This window comes from Vigna angularis, chromosome 5, assembly GCF_016808095.1.
Source record: "Vigna angularis cultivar LongXiaoDou No.4 chromosome 5, ASM1680809v1, whole genome shotgun sequence".
NCBI classification, from domain to species: domain Eukaryota; kingdom Viridiplantae; phylum Streptophyta; class Magnoliopsida; order Fabales; family Fabaceae; genus Vigna; species Vigna angularis.
This window is the reverse complement of record NC_068974.1, coordinates 15,039,150-15,063,663: the sequence shown is the minus strand read 5'-3', so window position 1 is coordinate 15,063,663 and position 24,514 is coordinate 15,039,150. Positions and strand designations below refer to the sequence as shown.

General features: G+C 34.8%; 1 protein-coding gene across 1 annotated transcript; it reads left to right on the top strand.

Moving 5' to 3' along the window:
• The first annotated feature begins 22,584 nt into the window (after positions 1-22,584).
• Positions 22,585-24,402, top strand: LOC108319133 (uncharacterized). The gene has a single exon (XM_017550165.2). The coding sequence runs from the start codon at positions 22,585-22,587 to the stop codon at positions 24,400-24,402; it is 1,818 nt and encodes a 605-aa protein (XP_017405654.2).
• The last annotated feature ends 112 nt before the right edge of the window (positions 24,403-24,514 follow it).

Sequence of the window (24,514 nt, the reverse complement as noted above, 5' to 3'; positions counted from 1 at the left end):
TAACTTTTTCTATTCATCGTTTTTATTATATTTTATTTCATCTAAATTTTCCACCAACTTTTTATATTATTTCTTTTACTTATTTTCCACATTAACTTTTACTATTTACTATATTTTATTTCACCTATTTTCTCCACCAACTTTTTATATTATTTCTTTCACTTATTTTCCACATTAATTTGTTCTATTCATCTTTTTTATTATATTTCATCTAAATTTTCCACCAACTTATTATATTATTTTTATTCATCAACTTTCTTCATCCTTAACTCTATAAATACCTACATTCCCTTCACTTCACATACACACAATTACATAATATCCATCTCTTCTCACTCTCAAAACCTCTTTATTCCATCCCAAAACTCTACTTCATTTTTCTCTCACATTTTACTATTTCCTAATCCCTCTATACATAGTAAATCTCATACCACATTTCTACTATAAATTTATCTTCTTCACCATCAATCTATCTCTTCTCACAACTTATTACAAGCAAAGTCTTGCTTCATCATTCAAATCTTCAACAAGATACACATTTTCTTTTCATTCTATTTATATGCATTTTGATCATTTTTTTAGTTTATAAATTTATCCTATTTTCTACCACAATTTTATCCTATCTTTTTCACATTTTTATGACATAAATATTTCAACTCACCTCTTTTTCTTGATAAAAAGAAAATATAAAAAAATATATATAACTTAAAAAAACATGTAATGATATAAATATCGGTATGAATACACGTGCGATCGTACGCATCAGCCTAGTACTCATTACCCAAAATATAAAATAAACAAAAAAAAATCCGTGTGAGTGCTCGTGCGATCGTACGCATCAGCCTAGTGCTCATTACGCAAAAAAAATAAAATAAACAAAAAAGCCGTGTGAGTGCTCGTGCGATCGTACGCATCAGCCTATTGCTCATTACGCAAAAAAACTATAAAATAAACAAAAAAGTCGTGTGAGTGCTCGTGCGATCGTACACATCAGCCTATTGCTCATTAGTAAAAAAATATAAAATAAACAAAAAAACCGTGTTACTGCTCGTGCGATCGTACGCATCAGCCTAGTGCTCATTACGCAAAAAAATAAAATAAAAAAACAAAATAAGTAAAAAAGCCGTGTGAGTGCTCGTGCGATCGTACGCATCAGCCTAGTGCTCATTACGCAAAAATCTAAATATTACGTCAAAATACCAAAAAAAAATATAAAATCTTCAAAAACTAAAAAAAAAAATCAACACTTTCAAACAACAAACAATCTTCCTTGCCAGAACTATGTGATCCTTGATTCTCCATCAAAAGTCGAGATACATAGGAGCAAGGCTAGTCCTTGTCAGGTTCACTTTCCCAAAAATCCAAAATTTATCCATAATCATTTTCTAAACAATTTCTCAAACAAGCTTTCCGGTTTCTAAAAGAACTACGTAACCCTGATTTCTGATTCTGAATGAGAATACGTAGGAGCAAGGTCAATCCTTGTGGGGCACAAAAAACTAAAAAAATATATTTTGTTTCTTTAGAGTTTTATTTTAGGGGATAGTTAAACATTTTGAAAACCACATCATATTCGCGTATTTAGTTAAAGGTACTGCCTTAGGGCAGGCGTTGTAGGTGCTAATACCTTCCCTACACGTAATCGACTCCCGAACCAAGAATCTCATTTTCGCAGACCATGGCTTATCATTTTATGGTTTTTCCGTAGTTTTCCAGAATAAACTATGGTGGCGACTCTAATCTCTCTTTTTTCAAACTCCCGTTTCGTTTTCTTTTTTTTTCGGGTCGTCGTCCCGTCGCGATTCCGGTTGCGACAGATGGCGACTCCACTGGGGACCAAGCGTATACCAATATCTCTTTTTTCAAACCCGTTTCTTTTTCGGATCGTCGTCCCGTCGCGATTTCGGTTGCGACAGATTCCAATATTAAACATTCAACCAATAATTCAGCAAGAACTTGACTAGTATGAGGAGCAGACACATACATAAACCTAAAATTGAAAGTCATGTTTTATTAATTCAGTGAAGAACAATGTTAATATAAAAATTACACTTAAAATAAAGTATAATGTTATTACCTCATAAGTCGACTTTGTAGCCTCCATAAATCATCAATAAAGTGAGTTGTTATAGTCATGTAGCCTCTATTTTGATTACTAGTAGTCCATATATCAGTTGTAATTGCAACTCGACTTTGAATCTTTGACAACAATAATTTCAGTTGCTCTTTTTCGGCATTGTAATCCTTCATAATATCCTTTTTTTAAGTTGTTTCGAGAAACCACTTTAAATAGAGATTGTACAATAGCACAAATTTCTTTAAAGCCTATGTGATCAACCATTGACATTGGATACTCATGTAGAATTATCATCTTATGGAGTGCATCTCTAGTTATTTGTTGATTAAACACATAATTTTCAACAACTACGGTTTCACCACCTTCTTTATGAGTTTTTAAAAATGATTGCCTGATGTCCCGAGTTGTTCGAAGCTTGCAGCTCTTGAAATGGTTTCTCAAATGTGATGTACCTTGCTTTGCATCACCTACAAGACTTTTGGAACAATAATTGCACATCGCTTTCCATTTTTCATCTACCTTTGGTCTCTTAAAGTGATTCCAAACTTCTTACAATAATCTTCTTGAGTTAACGGTAGGAGTTGAACTTTCAGTTTGATTTGAATCTACAGGAACATCATTTTGATTTGAATCTCCTACATTAGGTTCTATAAATTTTCCTTGTTGACCATCATCTATAGGAGAAAATGTATCTTGAGTAGACATCCTAAAAATAAAATTGATCAACATAAGGCTTCTGTTGCAACATATAGTTTTATCAAAGCTAAAATATAACAATATATCTACGGGTGAGATAAAATACTTAGACTATCTAGTGTAATACTGAATCTAGTAAATCCAACAACATAAGTACAACTTCTTCAGGTAACTAATGCATTAAATCAATATTAAAAGTGATGGTATAATAATGCAAAAAAAATGTAAATTGGTGCAGTCCATAACAGTGAAAAGGTACCCTACAGAACTATCCCTATCGTCGTTGATACGCTCTGAAAGGCAAATTCATAATTTATATACAAAATCATAATTTCTGTATAAAGAAATTATAAGACACATTGGAAAAAAGATTCATATAAAGTTGCATTGAAACTATCCCTCCCCTTCCAATCCTTTTCAATCCAGACTCTTGAGTGAATGGTACCACAACAAAAAGGAAAATAAAATTATGATGTGAAAAGGAAAATAAAATTAATTTTTGAAAAATGTGAAGAGGTTAAAAGTGAAGACTTCATTTTTTTTTGGCAATTCCAAAAGTACAATATAATGAATAAATTAATTAGGATGTGACGTTTATGATGCAAGCATAATGGCTAAAATAAAAGAAGCCATTGAGGCTTATTTGTGATTGCAATATGTCAATCCATAAATTTCTAAAGTTTAAATAAATATTAAAATATTTGGTTCAACTTCTAAGATAGAGCATATCATCCAGACCTTTTTGCCTCTCTCTCCTCCTTTTTCATATCATATTCAATACATTATCCACTCCACTGTGTGCACAAATCCATGACTTCACATTCGTTAACTCTCTAACATGTATGTTTTTGGGATTCCCTCTCACCTAACTCACAAAAACCTCTCCCTCGTTCATTCATAAAATAATCCAAATAACCTTATTTTTTATTCACTCTATTGGCTACTCATGGAATCCATGTCAGACAACCACTGGTGGTGAACGACGAAGTGAGCATTCTTGTCTGCAACTACAACTACTGTCACCCTTCCTTCTTTTAATCACTATTTATTTATTATTTATATTTATTTCCTTTCTACTGTTTACTTATTTAATTCTTCTTAAAATTTAATCCCTTCTTTCTTCCTAATACAGACATAATCTTTCCAATGAGTCTTATAATTTCTTTATACAGAAATTTTGTACAGAAATTATGAATTTGCCTTTCAGAGTATTTAACTCATGCCCTTCTTCACATACATCTATATATTAATATTATTCCCCAACTGTTCCATGCATATTGGTTAGTGATAGTTTTTGTTCCTAAATCTGGAAAAAATTTAGGGGTTTTATTTTTCAACCGGTATTCTGTCACATGCGAGAAACTCCCATATAGAATTTTTGTCTCTGTGTATTCAAACTAATTAAAGATTCTTTTCACATAAATGTGCATGCAGAATTTTGAAAAGCATATCAGAACTCACTTAAGACAAGAAAAAAAATAGGATAAACAAAAAAAGATAATTCGAAGAGATACCATTCTTGATCGGTAAAGTGCGACTGCATTAAACACTGATGATGATTAAGAGAGTCCAACACAGAACTATATGTCCGACGATGGTGGAACAAAATGCCTTAGCATGGCAGGAGGAAGAGGTTGTTGTAGAGATGTAGAAAGAGACAAAAAGCCAAAAGAATAAAACCTAATTTAAACCTAATGATAAAAACGTAATTTTAATTTTTTAGCGGGTAATGAATATCCGTAGATCGGATAGTGTAATACCCGAACCCGACCCGTTTATAAGCGGGTATTAAAATACCCGCAACCCGCGAATAGTAAATATTCGCGGATACCAACTATCCGTCATGGATTTTATCTGCAAATATCGTGGGCGCGGATGTTTTTGCCATCCCTACGCTCAGCGATAGTGCCCAAGCGTGAAACAATGTACACAATAGCAAACTCTGGCGCTCAACGGTAGAAATGCCGCTCAGCGGTGACTGCGATAATTGGATTAGCCCTTAGCCATGGCGCTTAGGCATTAGGCAGAGAACTCAACAGCAATATTGGCGCTCAACGGTGAAAATGGCGCTGAGTGGTGGCTGCGATTCTTCTTTTGTGCACTTTTCCTTCCTTTCCTTCCAACTCTTTGCTACTTCAACTTCTTCATCCAATTCATCTTAGTTCCTGTCAAAACAAGGAAAACCAAGCATAACACCTATCCAGCTCTCTTATTTCCATAACTTAAGCAAAAGCATGATTTCAAGCTAGTTTCTAAGTCATAAAGGGTGTTTTTAATGTCAAAATTAACTATAAAAATAACGGTTTTTCAACCGTTATCAAGTGCCAAATCTTAGCCTATAAATATCAAGTAGGGGAAAGGCTTAAATTGTACCCAAAATTGAGAAATTTTGAGAGAAGAGAGAGTTTAAGGAAATTCTAGTCGCAATAGGGAAATTCTTGAAGTTTTCGGGGAACAACTTCTAAGCAAGAGATTAATTCTGGAATAGAGGTAATGGGAGCAAATTTTGAGCTTTTGTTTTTGTATGATCTCAAATCTTGAATATGTAATCTTTTGCTTTTGTCTGATCTTAAATCTTGAATATGAAGTCCTTTTTATTTGTATGATCCTGAATCTTGAATATGGAATCTTTTGCTTTTGTCTGATCTTAAATCTTGATATGGAGTCTTTTGTTTTTGTATGATCTTGAATTTTGAATATGAACATGCTTCTGTGATGAGATCCACGTCTATTGATGGTCGTAAAACGTGATTTTGATTATGTTCTAATGTGGTTACATTATGATTTAATTTCTTGTTTCCCAATACATTTAGTTGTTTCTTTTGCATCTTTCTAGAAGGATGAAAATTTGTCTAAGTGGCTTTGCCAGATTCAACTTCTTGTTTCCCAAGAACGTTTATTTGTTTCTTTTGCATCTTTCTGGAAGGATGAGAAGTTGTCTAACCGACTTTGCCAAATTCAACTTCTTATTCTCCCAAAACGTTTATTTTTTTCTTTTGCATCTTTCTAGAAGGATGAGGAGTTGTCTAACAGGCTTTGCGAGATTCAACTTCTTGTTTCCCCAGAACGTTTATTTGTTTCTTTTGCATCTTTTTGCAATGATGAGAAGTTGTCTAACCGGATATGCCAGATTCAACTTCTTGTTTCCCCAAAACTTTTATTGTTTTTATCCTTTTCTATTGCATCTTTCTAGATAGAAAGATGTCTAACCGGCTATGCCAGATTCAACTTCTTGTTTCCCCAAAATGTTTATGTTAAGGTTATTTTTTATGGTAGGATAGAGGAATACTAAAAACCGGAGTTGGTACATCCCTATTCATAGAGCAGCCCTGGTCCGATCTAGTAAATTGTGACTAGTCATATGTACTGGCGTTTATGGTGAGTTTGATGCATCAAACATTTGATTCTTCTTCGGTGACCATTTATAGTGGTATTTTATTATTGTTTTGTTAATATATTTTCTGATATATTGTCAGAACCCTTAAAAACCCCATGTGAGTGGAAGCTAGGTGCTAGTGAAAATCCAAAAGTGAAAGATAGGTGTGAGCAGCTGAGTGGCCGATTGATTTTGACGGTGATGAAATACTTAAACTTTCAAATTTCGTGCCACCTTTCTAGATGCACCCTTCGTCTTCAAACTTCTGAAACTTTCATTTTCTCGTCCTTCTCTCTACAATCTTCATCTTCTCTATACCAATTCTTACCTTTCTTTTTCTTCGACCATCATTCAGGCAACACCTGAATACTGTTGGCGTTAAACCCTTCCTTTTAAGCCGATCAAATTGTCATTCTGAACTGGTAAGTTCATCCCTCTCATAGCATTGTTGTTTTCTGGTACATGCAAACCAAGTTTCTGATTGCATGAGTTTAACATCTTATTCTGAACACACTTTTGGTCTTTTGATTGGTTTAGTTTCATAAATCGTGACCTGTAGAATTCTAAGATTTCTGGTGGTAAGCTATTCTATTCAAACTGTGAGCGTTCGGCTACATTTAGAGGTAAGGAAAGCTTATATGATTTGATTATGATTCTTGTTCTGAGTGGTTGTATTGTTTGCTGGATTGTTGGATGAATATGAAGTATTATTGGTACTGCATGTTTGAATGTATGTGTGTATGAGTTACAAATGATGGGAATTGGGTTGATGTAGGGTTTTGATCTTAAGTCTACAACTTTCCCTAATATGGCCATAGTGTTTGAATAACATGCTACTGAGAAAGTTCAACAGTTTCTTAAGGAATTAATGTCTACTGCTTCAGGGATTATTCAATACAGTAAGATTATTCAATAGTTCAACAATTTTTGTTATGGAGAAATATTTGTTGGCATGATGATGTATACCTTTTTTTACTTGATGTATTGTCTTATATATTTTTTTGTAATAAATGGTTGTTAATAATTTCTTCTATACTTGATGGAGAGGGTACAAAGGAATGATGATTGGAGAAATGCACTAGTAAAAAACAGGGTTTTTAAATCGCGTATTATGTCTCGGTTTTTGAAGACCCGAGGCATATAAAAATGCGGTGGCAGAAATGTAATTTTGGAGACACTATATGCCTCGGTTCTTTTAAACCCGTTTTTAAAAAGGGTATACTGCACCGATTTTTTTAAACCCGCTTTTGAAAAATAGTATACTGCACCGGTTCTATTAAATCCGCTTTTGAAAAAGGTATACGGCACCGGTTGGAAATTAACCGAGGCCTATATTTGCCTCGTTTTAGGGTTAAAGTTAAAAAATTTTTCAGTTTCACTCTTCTTCTTCCCGCAAAACCTCTATGCTCCCTCTTCACCACTGCTTTTTGCTTCGGCCGCCACGCCACCGCACCACCGCCCCTTCGTCTCAGTTCCCCCTGCCACCGCACCACCGCCCCCGTCGTCCTTCCCGCAAAACCTCTCTGCTCGCTGTTCACCACCGCCACGCCACACCACCGCTCGCCTGTTCTTCATCGTCGTCACTGGTCCTTGCCTCCCCGCCGTCGCCACTACCAAGTCCACCATGGCAACACCAGCACTGGCTTCAATGGTGCAGTCAGAGCAGGAACAAGGTGAGGGAGAAGCTGTTCCGAGCAGTACTGGTTCTAGCGCATGGAAGTCTTCAGATCTGTTGGTCCATTTTTTGCTGTGATGTCTGTGCTTGTAATTCTGGCTGTTCTTTCTTGCTATTTGGGTCGCAAGTGGAATCGAAGACCGAAAACACCATTGGAGAGTATCAGAGGGAGAGGGTTTTCTGGGTGGCTAAAGCGTGTGTGCAGGGAACGCATTATTTTTATTTTTTGTTTGATCTTGAACTTTTATTTTTTGCTTAAACTCTTGGTTGGTCTTGGGTTATTTTCGGTGATGAAGGGATTGAAGGGATTTTCGGTAAAGCTTGGGCTGTTTTCTGGTGTTTTCAGGTGATGAAGGGATGAAGGGATTGAACGCACTTCTGCATCCCATCGCTCCACAATGTCCAGAAAAAAAATCTTCCCTGTACTCCACGATGTGGCAAAAATAAAAAAAATAAAAAAAAATATTTTACTGCCTCGGTTCAGGTTTAAACTGAGACAATATAAGTCAAAATACTAACTCGGTTGTAAACCGAGGCATAAAAAGAAGACTTTTTACCTCGTTCGTATATGCCTCGGTTTCTAAACCGGAGCCTATGACCAAAAATAACCGAGGCCATTTGTTTCTCCTGTACTAGTGATGAGTTTAAGGTTTAAGGAAAAGAATCACTATGTGTGCAGAGTAGTTAATCATTTCATAAACGAATTATAGTTCCTACGGGTATCTGATTCATGTCTTTTATTTATGTTATAAATATGATGATTTTGTGGTTTGAAATAAGGAAAAGACGGTAAGTGCAATGGAGGATAATTGCAGTATGAGAAAGGTGTGAAATGTTTGGAAGTGATGATTGGTTGTAGTGTTATGGAAGAAAGAGAAAATGCGTGAAGATTATATTTTCTTTGTTTGCCATAACTTTTGGTTATTCTGTGTTTGATATGGATAACACTAACAAGTTAAAAAAGAGAAGAAAGTTGGGTAGCACTAGGTGTTATGCGCTGTCAGACAAAGCCTCTCACCTAATAAAAATGAAGTCTCCTTTTTCTTTTCTTCTGGATGGCGGGGCAGGGGATTCACTTATGTAAAACAATTATCTATTACTTTTTATGAAGGCTTTGGAGTTTAATGTAGAGGGTTACAATGTATAAATGGTTTCCTATTTTGTTTGGCTGTGTAGTTTTCTAGTGTCTAATGAAGGGGATGCCACTAATTTCAACAAATTGTACCCATTCAACAGGTTTTATTTCATCTTTGTCAACACATTACTTCACAACAATTCACCAGAATGCATTCAACCCTTATAGTAAGACCTAAAGCACCAAATAAATTACAATACATGGTTCACATGTTTGTCTTACATTCAGATTCTGAAAATTAGTCAAAACTAGTTTCTGCCACTGAAAAAAAATACTTCATGACATATTTAAATTGTAACTATACCATAATTAGGCTTAGATAACTTACACCAATTTTCCTTGCCTCATCACTAACATAAGCTCCGTTGGTCTTCTTATGGGTAGCTATCCATACTTCTCCTCTGCTAACTTTGTGTCCACACTCTTTTTCCTATGAAAATGACCAAACACATATTAAGTGTGTCATAAATATAATGAGAAATAGAAAACTGAAGAACAATATTACTTCACCATTTCTTCCCTCTTTCTTGCAATGCTCTTCGAACCCCCCGTGTGAGCAAGAGTTTACTTTGTCCTATTGTCATAAAAAAAGATAATAAATTATATCAGAATTTTAAGAAAAGAAATTTAGGTTTTACCTTTGTTCTTTCATCAAGTCGATAATCAACAAAAGAAGCCCAATGATCTTTATCTATTCCTTCTGGAGCCATGGCAATCAATTCATCTCTAGTACGTGTGCCATCATCTCTTTGTTGCCACAATTCTTGCCGAGAATCTCTCCATTTATGATTAAGTAATTTCAAGATGTAATTGATTTGAATATCGAAATTAACTACAAACTTTGTCTTCAAAACATATTTTAATCAAAATCAACAACAATTATCAAATAACTTAATTATGAATTGAAAATTTACATTACTTACTTGAATGGTATTATGAATTATGTCTTCTTTGTAATCTTTAGGAATCTTCTTCCAAGTAGAATAACAAATAGGGAATGCTTGAAGTTTCTAGCAATATTCCCTAAGAACCGATTCAATAATGCGCCACCATCTCCAATTGGTTGATACTGCTCATTCCAACGTACAATAATCCTTTCATTTTGAGGCAAATTCCAAACATCATTTGTTTTTAAGTGTTTGGTAGTCATCTTGCATTGGTCATCTGTGAAGAAATCAAATTTGTGTCAAATACCCTTGTGTGAAAGAACTTCAACAATATTTATTGATATAAGTAACAATGGCTTACCAATAACATCAACCAACCATGATCTCTTGTATGTTGATGGCCTTTGTTGTTGTACTTCCAACAAAATATCTTGATTTTCATCTTGTTCATGTTCATCTTGTACATGTGAATTTTCTTGTTGCTACACAAGGTTAAATGTTAGATTAAATGAATGTAGTTGATAGGAATAGAGATGAGATGCAAGCAACAGAGAAACAAATTATATTGAGAAATTCTTTTGTCTAATTAGTTTTAGTTTCAAGGTGTACTTCTGGTTCCTAGAAATGTCACAACATGACTATCAAAATTCATCAAAGTATATGCTAAGATAACATATTTTATCATTTGAAAGAACATATTTAACATATTTGAAAGAACACTTACATCAACTTCAACGGGTGACTGGACAACTTCATTTGGGGGTTGACCAAACGAAAATACTTGATTTTCTGATTGAACACCAATTGCATTTGGGGGTTGAATGGTTCCAAGAGTGCATAGGTTTTGGCTTATCGGAGGTAACTTTAGTTTGTATGTTCTACAAATAAATGAATGTCAAAAAATTTCAACAACATAAATAAACTTTAATTAAACAATCAGTAAAGGGAACTTACTTTTTTGAGGGGTAGATGGAGATGGAGATGATTGGACTTTAGGTGTTGCACTTTGAGGTGCTGGTGGATGATTTACTATATGACCCCATGTATTATGTGCTTGTGTATCATGTTGTGTGTCATTGTTCTTAACTATCATTCTCTTCATCTTCAGGTGCTCTACAAACAATTACATAAATAAAACTTAAACCAACTATAAATATAATAAACAAGAAAATAAACAGAATAACAATATATATAATAACTAATAATTAAAATTAAAACCTTGTTAATGGTATATTTCTTTCATCATCTGGAAATAATATTTCTAAATTTTGTTGTTGAAATGGTTCACATTCATGAAAATTGTCAACATCATCTTCACCCATGTTGTACAAGTCTTTAGGCTTTATATGTATTGGGATGCACCAATTTTTATCAAACTCATCATCTACATAATATACCATTTGTGCTTTTGATGCCTGAATGTATGGTTCATCATCATCATTATCACCGCTATGAATCAAGCGTCCAAAACTTACACTTGTAAATCCCAACTCATCAGTCATAATCCCCTTACATGTGGTTGTATTGGCCCACATACATTTGAACAAGACAATTGAGAAACAACCATGATAATTTATTTCAATTATGTCCGCTAATCGACCATGATAAGGCACACCTCCAAATTGCATTTGATTATCACTACTACTTGCATAACTCCTTGTCCCAAATGTACCAAACACTCCACTATTTTGTGTTTAAAGCCATATGTCACGCTCCAAGATCCTAAACTTGAATCCATTAACATTATAGGCACTATATCGCTTTGCACAATCAATCAGGCCCATGACTAAGAATTTCAAATCAGTTGAGTGGAGGCTAGTTGAGTCATTCCTTATCTAAGAGGAAAAAAAATAACATGTCCATATCAATTATCAATTATAACATGGAATGAAACCAATGTTCATTAGTATAAATATACGTACACGGCATGAAAACCAATATGCAAATTCCCTATGAACTCTCTAGTTTATCAAAGATGATTGTCGACTCCGACTTCTCAATTGTCTCTGTATAGTGTCTCTAAATTCCCTACACGAAGTGTCCAAATTATACATAGTTACTTTCTAATAAAAGACTAATTAATAGAATTGACGAAGTGAAAATACTTACTGAAGAAATGGGTCAACTATGGAACTATTTGTTAGGCTATGACGATGTACCTGTAACTTTTCCTTTGCAAATAGAGTGAAATAAGTGAAACCTCCAACTGGTTTTCCGACTGGTGGGAATAAAATGCTTACAATACAAGAGCCAATGCTTGGTTTATCATTAACACGACACAATCTATTAAACACAATCTCAATTCCATCTAAGTATCTAGAACAAAAAGTTAAGCACTCTTCAACCATGTAACCTTGAGCTATTGAGCCTTCAGCTTGTGCCTTATTATGCACATAAGACTTCAATTTTCTTAAGTACCTCTCAATAGGATACATCCATCGATATTGGACAGGTCCTCCAAGCTTGACATCTTCTACTAAATGCACAATCAAATGAACCATCACTGTGAAAAAAGGAGGGAATAACATCTCCATGTGACACAATGTGAGGAATACTCTACCTTGTAATTGGACAAGTTCATCTATCTTCAAAACTTTATTACATAATTATTTAAAAAAAGATCATAGATCAATCAAAATAGACGAGACTTCTTTAGGGAGTGTCTTTCTTATTGCCAAAGGGAGAAGTTGCTCCATCACCACATGTGAGTCATGACTTTTTAGTCCTCCAATCTTACGTTGTTTGACATCAACACATCTATTGATATTACTTGAGTAACCATCAAGTACAGTTATATTCTTCAAAGTTTTCAGAAACATATCCTTATTTATATTTGACAATGTATATATAGCAGGAAGATATCTAGAATGCTCGTTAGACCACAAATCTAGTCTTATACCCCAAAGTTGCAAGTCCTTTCTTGCCTTTAGATTGTCTTTGCATTTATTATTTGTACTATCATTCAACAATGTAAACAATATATTGTCACAAACATTTTTATCAATATGCATAACATCCAGATTATGGTGCAATAAGTTATCTACCCAATTAGGAAGGTCAAAAAATATACTTTTCTTTCGCCATTGTAGAGTCTCTACCTTAGAGATGCGTTGTCTTTTTGAGCTTTCTTCAATTATAGGTTCTTTCCCAAATTCAATGTGAACATTACCAAGTTGTTGTAAGATATCATGTCCTGAGATTGTCACTGGTCGGCTTCTATTTTCAATAGTTCCATCCAACCTCCAATGAGCCAATCTAAACCTATGTCTTTCATCTAACCAACGATAATGACTTATAAAACAAAATTTACCACCTTTGACAAGCTTCTTAGGAGTAGTATCAAAATTACATATCGGACATGCCAATCTTGTATGTGTGTTCCACCCAGATAAGGTTACAAGTCTTGGAAAGTCACTAATAGTCCACAATATGGCTGCATGCATATCAAATACTTCATTCCCATATGAATTAAGAGTTTTGATGCCAGTGTTCCACAACTCCTTCAACTCTTCTATTAATGGTTACCAATTGTATTTCTCTTTTTTGGCTTCCATCTTGATGTCTTGCATTTCTTACAAGAATCTCTATCTTTGTGTTCTCCAACATGCAACATACAATCATTTGGGCAAGCATCAATTTTGGTGTAATGAAGACCAAGCTTTTTTGACTTCATAGAATGAATTTGGAATTTTAGCATGTTCAAATGCATCTGCTAGCAACTCCAGTATCATGGACATAGCTTTGTCACTTATTCTGCATAGACATTTGATGTGATACAACTTCACCAAGAAAGAATATTTTGAATACTTATCACATCCTTCATATAAGTTTTGAATACTAAGTAGTACACCTACTTAATGTTAAAAGTAAATGGTGAATAAAACACTAAGTACCAGCTACGATAGCATTGCTCAAGAATAATATTTACTAGACTTTGAATCACTACTTCTAAGAAAAAATTGAATACTATTAACAAAATATTTTTAAATGTCATAAAAATAAATTAATATATATATATATATATATATTTTTGTTTTTATGTAAATATGTAAATTAAGAAATAATCAACATTGATGAAAACTCATACCTCGGAAGTTATTCACTTGGACAAATGATGGATGTGATAGCACAACAACTTTCACAAGGCCATAACACACCTTATGTTTACGTTCAGCAAGGCTAAGTCAATTAAGAAATACAAAGTACCCAAAATATCCTGTTAAGAAGATTAATGTCATCATCTATTGACATCAATATGAAAATTTGATTACAATTCTTATTTTAAAGAGAGTATGAACAATTTGATTACACACAGAACTATTCTAAACTAAACAACTACTGAAAAAAATCAATCACAGTTCGTAATGAGCACGGCAACGCGAGGAGAAGATTCAACCTGCATTGATATATGTCTTTTTCAACTCCAACAACAATCACTTGAACTTGTCCATGTCAGTTTTTAGAAATATTTAATGACTTTTTTGATCTAGGTGTTACTTTTTACTTCATCTTATAAGTTAAAATCTTAAATTCTATCATGCTAAAATTGCCTAAATCTGTTAGTTTGAGTTTGACATTCGAACTTCAATACAGTAAAATTCAGAGACATCTATCAATCACTATTTTCTTAAGTTGTAATGAATACATTTAGGATTATCAGATAACAGAGATTAAAAATAGATGATGAATGAAAATTGTATTTCCAAAATTTGTTAACTATCTATTTAAAATTCTAAACCTCGTAATTTACTTTGTCTTCTTTATGTGATACCTAAGTTTTTATTATCTTTTTCACCAGGTAGCTATTAGTGTGCTGATAATAATCAAATTCTACCAATTAGAATTTTGATTTCAGTAAGTTTTTCCTACTTTATCTTTTCTTTTATCTTTTAATATTCTCTTGCATGCATGTAGTTTTTTGGGGTATTTTTGTATATAATCTAACATGGAAATATGGATTCTTATCTAAGTCTAGAATGATATGTTTGGTTTTTTGTTCAAGTTTCTTAAGAATAAGTTAAATACTTTCTCAACACATCTACTTGGTTGGGGTTTTGGTGTATTTAGAAAATAAATGATAACAGAGAGAAATAGACTTTGATAGGATTTAATAGAATACGTAACTATTAACAAATTGATATGATAGTGATTTATTTTGATTGAGAAATAAGTATAGTTGTGATGATGTTGAATTATATAGACCCAAACACATTGTTGGACATATTTAGGTTTAGTGTAACCTTTGGACTTATAGTTGAGTGTGCTGTTATACAGTATTGTTTTGTATATTCTCTTCACACATTTTTATGGTTTGGTATATTCTCTTCACACATTTTTTATCAACACTCTTTCATGTCAAAGTTACATTGCTTTTCCCAATCCTACACATTTTTAATTCAAAAGACAATTTCTTTTTCCATTTTTTATTTATGTTATCTCGAACAGCTTGGAAATGTGGTCATTTTAAATGATGGTTCTCCTCTCTAGCCTTCTTCCAAATTCAAAATTAGAAGCATCAGTGCTTTATGGTGGTGCGATTAAAATGTCCACATGGGCAGTTAAATGCCATCCATTTGAGTATTGCACAGTTGGACAGTTGGTCGTTAACAATTTACACGGCATTAGCCAAAATGACTAAATTGAACACAAATTACCATCTTTAGGACTACATTGAACATTTTAAAAAAATTAAGATCATTTCGAACAAAGCCGACAAATATTGGGACCATTAGTGATATTAAGTCTTAAAGTAATAAGAAAAAAGAATGCTAATTATCAAAGTTATGAAAAAAACCACATCTAAATTGTGCTTTAGAATAACGTTTCCCCTTTTCTTTCAAGCACTATCTCTTTTCTTCCTTGCCTTGCCTTTCTCTCCGTTCCAACTCCAAAATCTGACCATTCGTTTCCCGAATTGAAGCTACCTAGACCTTCAGGACTCCAAGAGCTACGTTTCTACCAATTGATTTTCCGTTTTCTCCAACCGGTAAGAAAACCCCCTTTCTCATGTGTCTTAGGGTTGTAAGCATGCGATTGAACTTGTTGCATGCAACCCATTTCATTTTCTTCCATAATCTAGCTTCTATTTGGTTCTAAGATTCGTTTTCCATCATCAATTGATGATTTATAGGTGATTCTAACATTTTGAGAGTGCAAACAAGTGGTCTATGGTTCCTACTTGAGCTTGGTCGTCTACACTAGAGGTAAGGGAAGCTGGGGCTTTTGTGCTGTTTTGTGAAATTCTTGAATTTGCATAAGTTAGATTTAGTAGATATAGTGATAGAGTGCATGTAAAGTTTATGGGTTGTGTTTTAATTAAGGATAATCTGAAAACTTGTGATTTTGCCTATTTGACCGTGTACTGCTAGTTGATGTTGATATGAACTGTGAATTGGATGATTAGGAACTGGTATTGATACAATGCTGTGATAATTTTGAATGCTTAGAAGAAATGAATTCTGTTAAATAATTTATTAGGAAATAACCATGTGAATCATTGAAGTTTATAACCTATGAAGAGAACTAAGGTAGTCAAAATCCTAGGGTAGGCGCTATCACTGAAGGTCTATTCCGCGGTAACGGACTAGCCTTGTGTATGGTCGGGTGGAACCCCTCGGCAATGGCTTTGCAAAGCAGTAGGGGCCATCACAAGTGCACAATTCGGCCCAACTCTACATACATTCTATGTTCGGACGTGTCTAGGAGTCTTAACATGATGGGATGCTTGCTTTAATGAGTTTTGTGAAATAAATATTTATGTTTATGATGACTTACATGTTTATGTGTGTATGGTTGTTCTTGGAAATGCTAGATTGAATTGAAATTATCTGTATGTTTGGTTGAGACCTAGCTCACCCTTGCAATGTATGTATTTGTCTTCTCCCTTGCGATGATCATCCAATCCTTTGGATGTGAGCAGTAGGTGATGATGTACCATTGGAGCAAGCTTTGAAGGTTGAAGAAGACCCAGCCCCTAGTACTTAGGCCCTCTACTAGCTCTTAGTTGATTAGCGTGTTATTTTGAAAAACTCCTAGCTTTTATTTTATATAGTTCGACACTTTTGGAAAACGTTTTAGGTCTCTTTAAAATTTGAATATCCTTGTATTTTGGAGAACTTTGGAAACTTGTACTCAAGTTTGATTTTCGTTTTAATTCCCTTTATCTTTTGGATGACTGTATACATATTTAAATACTATTATCTCTATCTCCCAACTGTTTTTACATATTATAATAGTTGAATCCTATTATATTATATGTGTATATGATATTTTGGAATGGTATATTTACATTGTTCAATAAAAATGGTGTTAATGTAATATATATATATATGTGTAATATTATGTTTCATATTTAAATTACAATATTTAAATATTGAGAGCTAAATCAAATTTGTAAGGAATTTTTTTTTATACTTTTTCATTTTTAAAAATATTTAGTCAATTAAATATATTTTAATTAAAAATATATCATTAATCTATATATTATTTTAGTATATAATTAACATATTCAACTATTATATTTTTGACTATGTGTCATATATTTAAATATAGTATTTAAATTGTTAATATAAATTTTTTTAATACGTATATATATATATATATATTTACATTGTTCAATAAAAATTTGGTTAATGTAATATTACAAAAGTGTAAATAGTTACTTTATAATTAATGTTTTTTGTTCTATTTTATTTTCGGATTCTATAATGTGTCTATGTTGTTGTAATATAATTTTTATTTTTTATGCAGAGTGTTATCTTATTTTTTTTGTTAAATCCGCAATGTTGTAATATCAATTATACTGACTACCTATAATTGGTACATAGTGGATAATCATATTATAATGATATTATTTTATAAGTTTCTATTGCCATATTTTAATGATATAAAAAGGTAATATCTAAATTATAAAAATTTATTAAATTATTATTTATGAAACACCAATATGAAAACATTTTAAATAATATTAAAGGTAATATGTATTTAAAGTATAACGATAGACTAAGTGAATTCCAAAACATAATGAAATAAGACAATTAGTTGTATTCAAAAGTAGTTATGTTATAAAAACTATTATACGCTTTCACATTTAAAAGTAGTTAGTCAATTAAATCTATTTAATAATAAAAATATTAATATACGTTAAGATATAATTACTTTGAAGGTAAATTTTGACTATTTTAATATTTAAAATACAATATTTAAATATTGAAATCTAAACACGAATTTATAAAGAATTTATTTTTATACTTTTTCGTTTTTAAAAATAGGTAGTCAATAAAATATGTTTTCATTAAAAAAATATCATTAATTTACATCTTATTTTAATATATAATTAATATATTCAACTAACGTAATTTTTGAGTATGTGTCATGTAAGACCTTGAAAATTTAACCCAAAAACCCACCTGTCAAATCTCAGTTAATGCACCCAAAATCCTGCTCAGACCATTTAAAACGCACTCCCAAACTCTGCAAACTGACACCAGGTGTCAAGAATGGAACGTTCTAAAATCAGTAGTGGAAGACAAGTGTCCGTATGAGAGGGCACGTTCGTTTTTCCTTGGGAAGAAAAATGATTTTCTGAAACCTTCTTCCCACTCTCTGCATGCACCCTTCTTCCTCCTGAAAACTGACTTTTCATTTTCTCATCCTTCTCTCTAGAAAGTTTCCATCTTCTCTCTACTGTAACTCACTACTTTCTTCTCCGATCAACATTCAGAAACCGTAGGAGCGTTCTCTGAGTCGTGATCTTCAATTTGGACCGAACAGTTTCCGAATCTGAAGCTGGTAAGATTCTTCCCTTAGTTGTTCGTTCTTAGGTTTCCTGCAAAAACCAAGTTTTGGCTGCATGCAAGGGTGTAGTCTAAATACTTCGATTTTCTTGTGGTTAGATTTGATTGGAAGAGTTAAGTGACCGTTGAGGGTAGAAAATGTTAGTTGGGCGAGCCACAAATCTTGCGTTTAGGACAATTTGCTCACGAATCCAGGTAAGGGAAGCTTATTTGATTTAATTTGTATGCTGTGCTTTGTATGAACGTTCGTTTAAGTTGATTGCATGAATATGATGCATGCTGGTTGATATGTATGATGATGTTTGAAATGTATACATGTGAAAAATGAGTTATCACTATGAAGTATGAATTATTAATGTGGAATTCTGTAAAGTATGTAAATTGATACTTGATATGAAGTTATAAGATATGAACTGTTATGTTGAAATGTGAGTTGAAAAATCGATGAAAAATCTGAATATGACATTCTCACTATGACAATGCACGTTCGTTATCGAACAGTCATTTACCGTTCGGTTTTCTAGTAAACTATTTAAAATGGAATTCTTTCATTTGGAAAGAACTCTGGTCGAGAACGAGCGTCCTCCTGTAAAATACTAGGTTTGAACGATCGGCTCAGCCTAGTGGTATCCGGATGTCTGAAATAAAATAATAATATATTTATACCCTCGTACTTTAAAAGAAGAATTTGTAACGCTCGGTCTTATACTTAGCGTTTGAAATAAGTAACGCTCGGTCTTATACCTAGCGTTCGTAATAAGAAGCGCTCGGTCCTACACCTAGCGTTCGTCCTAAGTATTGCTCGGTCTTATACCAAGCGCCCGTATTATTGTATAATCAACCTTGATAAAATAGCGTTCGTTCAACTGTAATAATATATTTTTCCATGTTCGGTCATTTACTAGCATTGGATTTCCGTGGGTGAATTAATTGAAATATAGTCTTTAATCCATTGTTTTTCTCTCTGCATTGGATATGGTCTAAGACCTTCTTACTCGACTTACTTCTTAAGAATTGATTTAACTCAAGAGAGTTAGTTCATTTAACTAACTCATGTGGTAATTACCGTTCGTCACAGATTGCTCTAGTTTACTCAGTTCACCTCTTAAATTTAAAAGATATTCTCTTAGTCTTCTTCTGTTCCGAACGGGAGAATCGTTGATCTCACTATTATCGTCCGACCTCGTTCTTCAGAGGGCTGAACGTTCGTTATTTCATGTCCTTGTAACTAATGATGAAAATAGTAATAAAGTAAAGGATTATAAAGGGTGAACATTATATGGAAAGAATATACAATTATGGAATTTGAACGAGCGTTCCGGGGAGGGAAGACTCATGTATTGAATATTGGAATTGGTAAAGTATGACTGTGGTTATGCTAATGCTGGCAGTTCATCCTGATGTTCCGTGAGTACTCGTCCTCACGTAGAGGGGGTAGGTCATGTGTGGGAACGGCAGGAGGTCCTAGTCCTTAGGGGTACTTTGGATAGGGCTAACCTCGAGTGGCAGCTGTTGAGTGTATCCCAGTTACTACATCACTCGGGTGCAAGAACGCTTGTAGCTACACAGATTCATACAGTCCGAACGGTCCGTCTAGTGATAGATTTCGTATGATTATACATGTTGAACTATATGCTTGTTTGTTGTTTGGAATGTTTAATTTAAATGTTGATGTATGAATTAAATTACATAAGCTTACCCTTCGTTTTTCCTTGTGTTGTCTCTCGTCCTTGTACTTCCGTCCTGTCATTGCAATGATCATCCGTGTGGATGTGAGCAGAAGGTGAGGCATTGCTAGAAGACGTTATTGAAGAAGAAAACCTGGTAGAAGTGGAAGTCAAAGCCGAGCCCTAGAGTGTTCGTTTATTTTTAGATGTTAGCTTTTTAGTTTTTGAACGTTCGGTTATTTGATTTTGTAAAATCGTTCGTACAGAACTTCTATTATTTCTGAATTACTGTATGGAATTCTGTAATTTAAAGCCTTTTGGTTTATGAACTCTAATTTTAGTGTAAGACTGCATTGTTTTACTGTTAAATGTAATTAATTCTACTATATGGTGATTACTGTATTTTGGGATGTTACATGTCGTATATTTAAATATAGTATTTAAATTGTTTATATAAAATTTGATTTAATATATATATATATATATATATATATATATATATATATATATTTGCATTGTTTAATAAAAAATTAATTAATGTAATATTATAAAAGCGTAAATAATTTCTTTACAATTAATAGTTTTTTGTTCTATTTTATTTTTGGATTATTTAATGTGTCCATGTAGTTGTAATATAACTCATAGTTTTTATGCAGATTATCTGTATTTCTTTTGTTAAATGCAAAATGTTATAATATCAATTATACGTGACTATGTATAATTGGTGCATAGTAGATAATTAATTCATATTATAATGATATTATTCATATTTAAATAATATTCAATATCATAAAATATATTTAATTAATACGTCCTAAAAATAATGGAAAGATTTTCTATTAATTTATCCGAATTATAGAGTCTAATATAATAGTTGCATCTTACATGAATTTATGGTGAATGTATTATGTATAATAATAGTGTTATTGTCTCCTATTTAGAATTTTGTATGGTAGTTCACCGATACTTATTTGTTTGTGCTGAAAATCTTATTTTTGTGATGATCGTATAATGTCTGTGTTATACATAGGCTGAGAGAATGACGTCTGAACCAATACAAGTGAAGAAGGAGGCAACAGAGAAATGAAGAATGTATGGTAGGATATCTGAGTCGACCGACTGGCAACCCAAACGATCACCAAAGATAAACAAGTCACACAATAACGAGTTGTCATATGACCATTCCCGAACGATCGTCCACCCGCTAGGCAGAACGATCGTCATATCATATGCTCATCATTGGCGCTTCTAACATCAATCATCCAGCGATCGTCTTTTAGCGATCGTCTTTTAGCGATCGTCTATTGGTTAAACCAAATGGTCAACATTAACTCACAGGGTCACGACAACCCAGTCAAAGGTAAGAGTCAACAGAAGTTCGGTCAATTTTAGTTAAAATGGATCTTTTAATCCTAATAAACCAAAGAATAAGCGGTTAGAAGTATGTGGCCATGATGTTGCAAATCGCGGAACCAACTAACCCAATATCAAGTACGACCAAGCGGTTGTGTTTTCCAAGTAGTTTAGTTCTCCAACCAACCGAATTTTCAGGTAAACAGTTTATCTTACTACTAGGTTAAATATGAAAAACCAGAATGAAAAAAGGTACGTTTTTCTAAATATCAAGAGAGAGGAGGAGAATACATTATTTCTTCTATTATTGGGCTGAAAAAGCTATCATTTCCCTTTTTCTGAATTGAGCATCGGAGTGCCTTCGCAGGTACCCGCTCCATTCTCCTTGAATAATTCTGGGCAGGAAGAAGACGTAAAGATAACTACATTGCTGGAAGGAGAAGACGTGACTCATCAGATTCGCATCTCGGCCTCGACTACTATACCGAAACATTTTGGCGCCCACCGTGGGGCCGAGATTTGATATCCCAAAGAAGACCACAAAAGCTATGGAGGACAACAACACCCGAGATTTGATCAAGCAACTACAAGCACAGATCGAAGCGCAAGCGCAGACCATACGAGAACAATAGGAAATTTAGCGGAAACAAACAGAGGAGCTTGCGACGCTGAAGGCGCAGCGTCCTCCGCCGGAAATATCGGCCTCCAATCGATAGGACGATAATGAAGGAAGCCATCATGGAGGACCATCTGAACCTGTCGGAGGAGGAAGGAAGGGGCCCACCTCTCTGCGGCTCACTAACTTTCTTCCATTTACGGAAGCCATCATGCAAGCTCATATGTCGTAAAAGCCTCCTCCGACGTTAGAAAGATACGATGGTTCAGCAGACCCCGACAATCATCTCCGCAACTTTATAGATGCCATGGCGTTCTACACGGATAACGACCCCGTTATTTGCAGAGCTTTTTCGTTGTCCCTGAAATATGAGGCACTCGAGTGGTACCACACTCTTCCTCAAAATTCGGTGGACTGCTTCGCCACCGTAGAAGCTCTCTTTCGAAAACAGTATGCTACCAACAGAAGAACGGAGATGACTCCTGCTGAGCTCGTAAACACCAAGCAGGAGAAAGATGAGACCCTGAAGGCTTTCATGCAAAGATACAACGAGACGGCCAGACGTGTAAAGGACGTGAACCACACATTTATAATCAGCAATCTACCCTCGTGTTTACGACCGAGATATTTCGCGGAACAGCTGTATGCAGATCCTCCAAAGTCTGTGGAGGAACTCCAAGCAACAATCGCGAAATTCATTCGCATTGAGGACCTCAGGAACTCTAGGAAAAAGCAACAGCATGAAAGTCCGAACAATAGTACCAAAAAAGACATAAAACGGTCGTCCAACGACTATAAAACTAATCGACCCCCTCGAAAAGAGTCGGGGTGGACACCCAAATACGATCATTATACATCCCTCAGCGCACCCAGGGCGAAGGTGCTCGAAGAGGCACTACACGCAGAATTCCTCACTGTTCGACGGAAGGCTACTCCAAAGAATGCTGATGGCAGTAAAGCGTGTCAACTTCATCTGAACCATGGTCATGATACAGAAGAATGTAACATGGTGAAAGATGAGTTAGAAAGACTCATCCGCGCGGGATATCTCCAAAAATACATAAAGGAGAGAACATCCACTAGAGTGGTAACTCCCAGTCGGAAGGAAACCTCCCGGCGAAGTCCCGAACAATCACCTCCCAGGGACGACCGACGAAGGGGACGATCCCGGAGCCAACCCCGACACTCGGAGAGGGAAAGGTCGGTCCGAGGGGGAATCGACACCATATCCGGCGGCTTCGCAGGGGGAGGAGCATCATCCTCCACCCGGAAGCGACATTTGAGAAACTTAAAGACGGTGCACATGGTAGATCGACAACCTCGATCCATGCCCAACATCACTTTTACTGACGCAGATTTCCACGCTCTCGACCCTGACCACGATGATCCCATGGTCATCATGGCCGAAATATCCCATTACGATGTCAGCAAAGTGCTCGTTGATCAAGGTAGTTCAGTAAATATCTTGTACTGGACCACCTTCCAGAAAATGGATTTATCCGAAGACCTGATAGCCCCTTTCAACGAGCATATTGTAGGCTTCACAGGGGAAAGAGTCGACACTTGGGGATACCTCGACTTACGAACTCGACTCGAAACAGGCAGGGAGGCGCGAGAGCTCAGAGTCAGGTTCCTACTAGTAGAGGCAAATACCTCGTATAACGCCTTACTAGAACGACCTTGCTTGAACGCTTTCGGAGCCATCCTGTCCACCCCCCATCTAGTTATGAAATTCCCGATAGAAAGAGGTACCATCTGTACCGTCAGGGCTGATCAGCAAACAGCTCAACAGTTTTACGTCGCCAATTTAAAGGTCACCCCTTTCATGCCACCTAGAAGAGCCAGAGGAGCCGAAACAACGGCGATCAACTTGGATCCCAGAACAAATGTTGACGAACGTCTCCATCCACAAGGAGACGTCAAAACTTTCCAATTGGAAGCAGATGCTTCAAAAACCACGACCATCAGTAGTAGCTTGGCGCTGCATGATGAGCAGGATCTAACGAAAATACTAAGAGCCAACGCTGACCTATTTGCGTGGGTGGCCGCAAATATGTCGGGAATCCATCCAGGGGTGATGGCGCATAAACTATCGATCTTCAGGGAAGCGCGTCCGATTGCGTAGAAGAAACGACGATTCAGGGAAGAAAAACGAGAGGCCATCCAAGCAGAAGTCAACAAATTGATGAACGCCCAGTTTATCAGGGAAGTAACTTATACCACATGGTTGTCGAACG

What these genes read in the sequence shown, in the direction of transcription:
- LOC108319133 (XM_017550165.2), top strand. Translation starts at nt 22,585, where the DNA reads ATGGCGTTCTACACGGATAACGACCCCGTTATTTGCAGAGCTTTTTCG.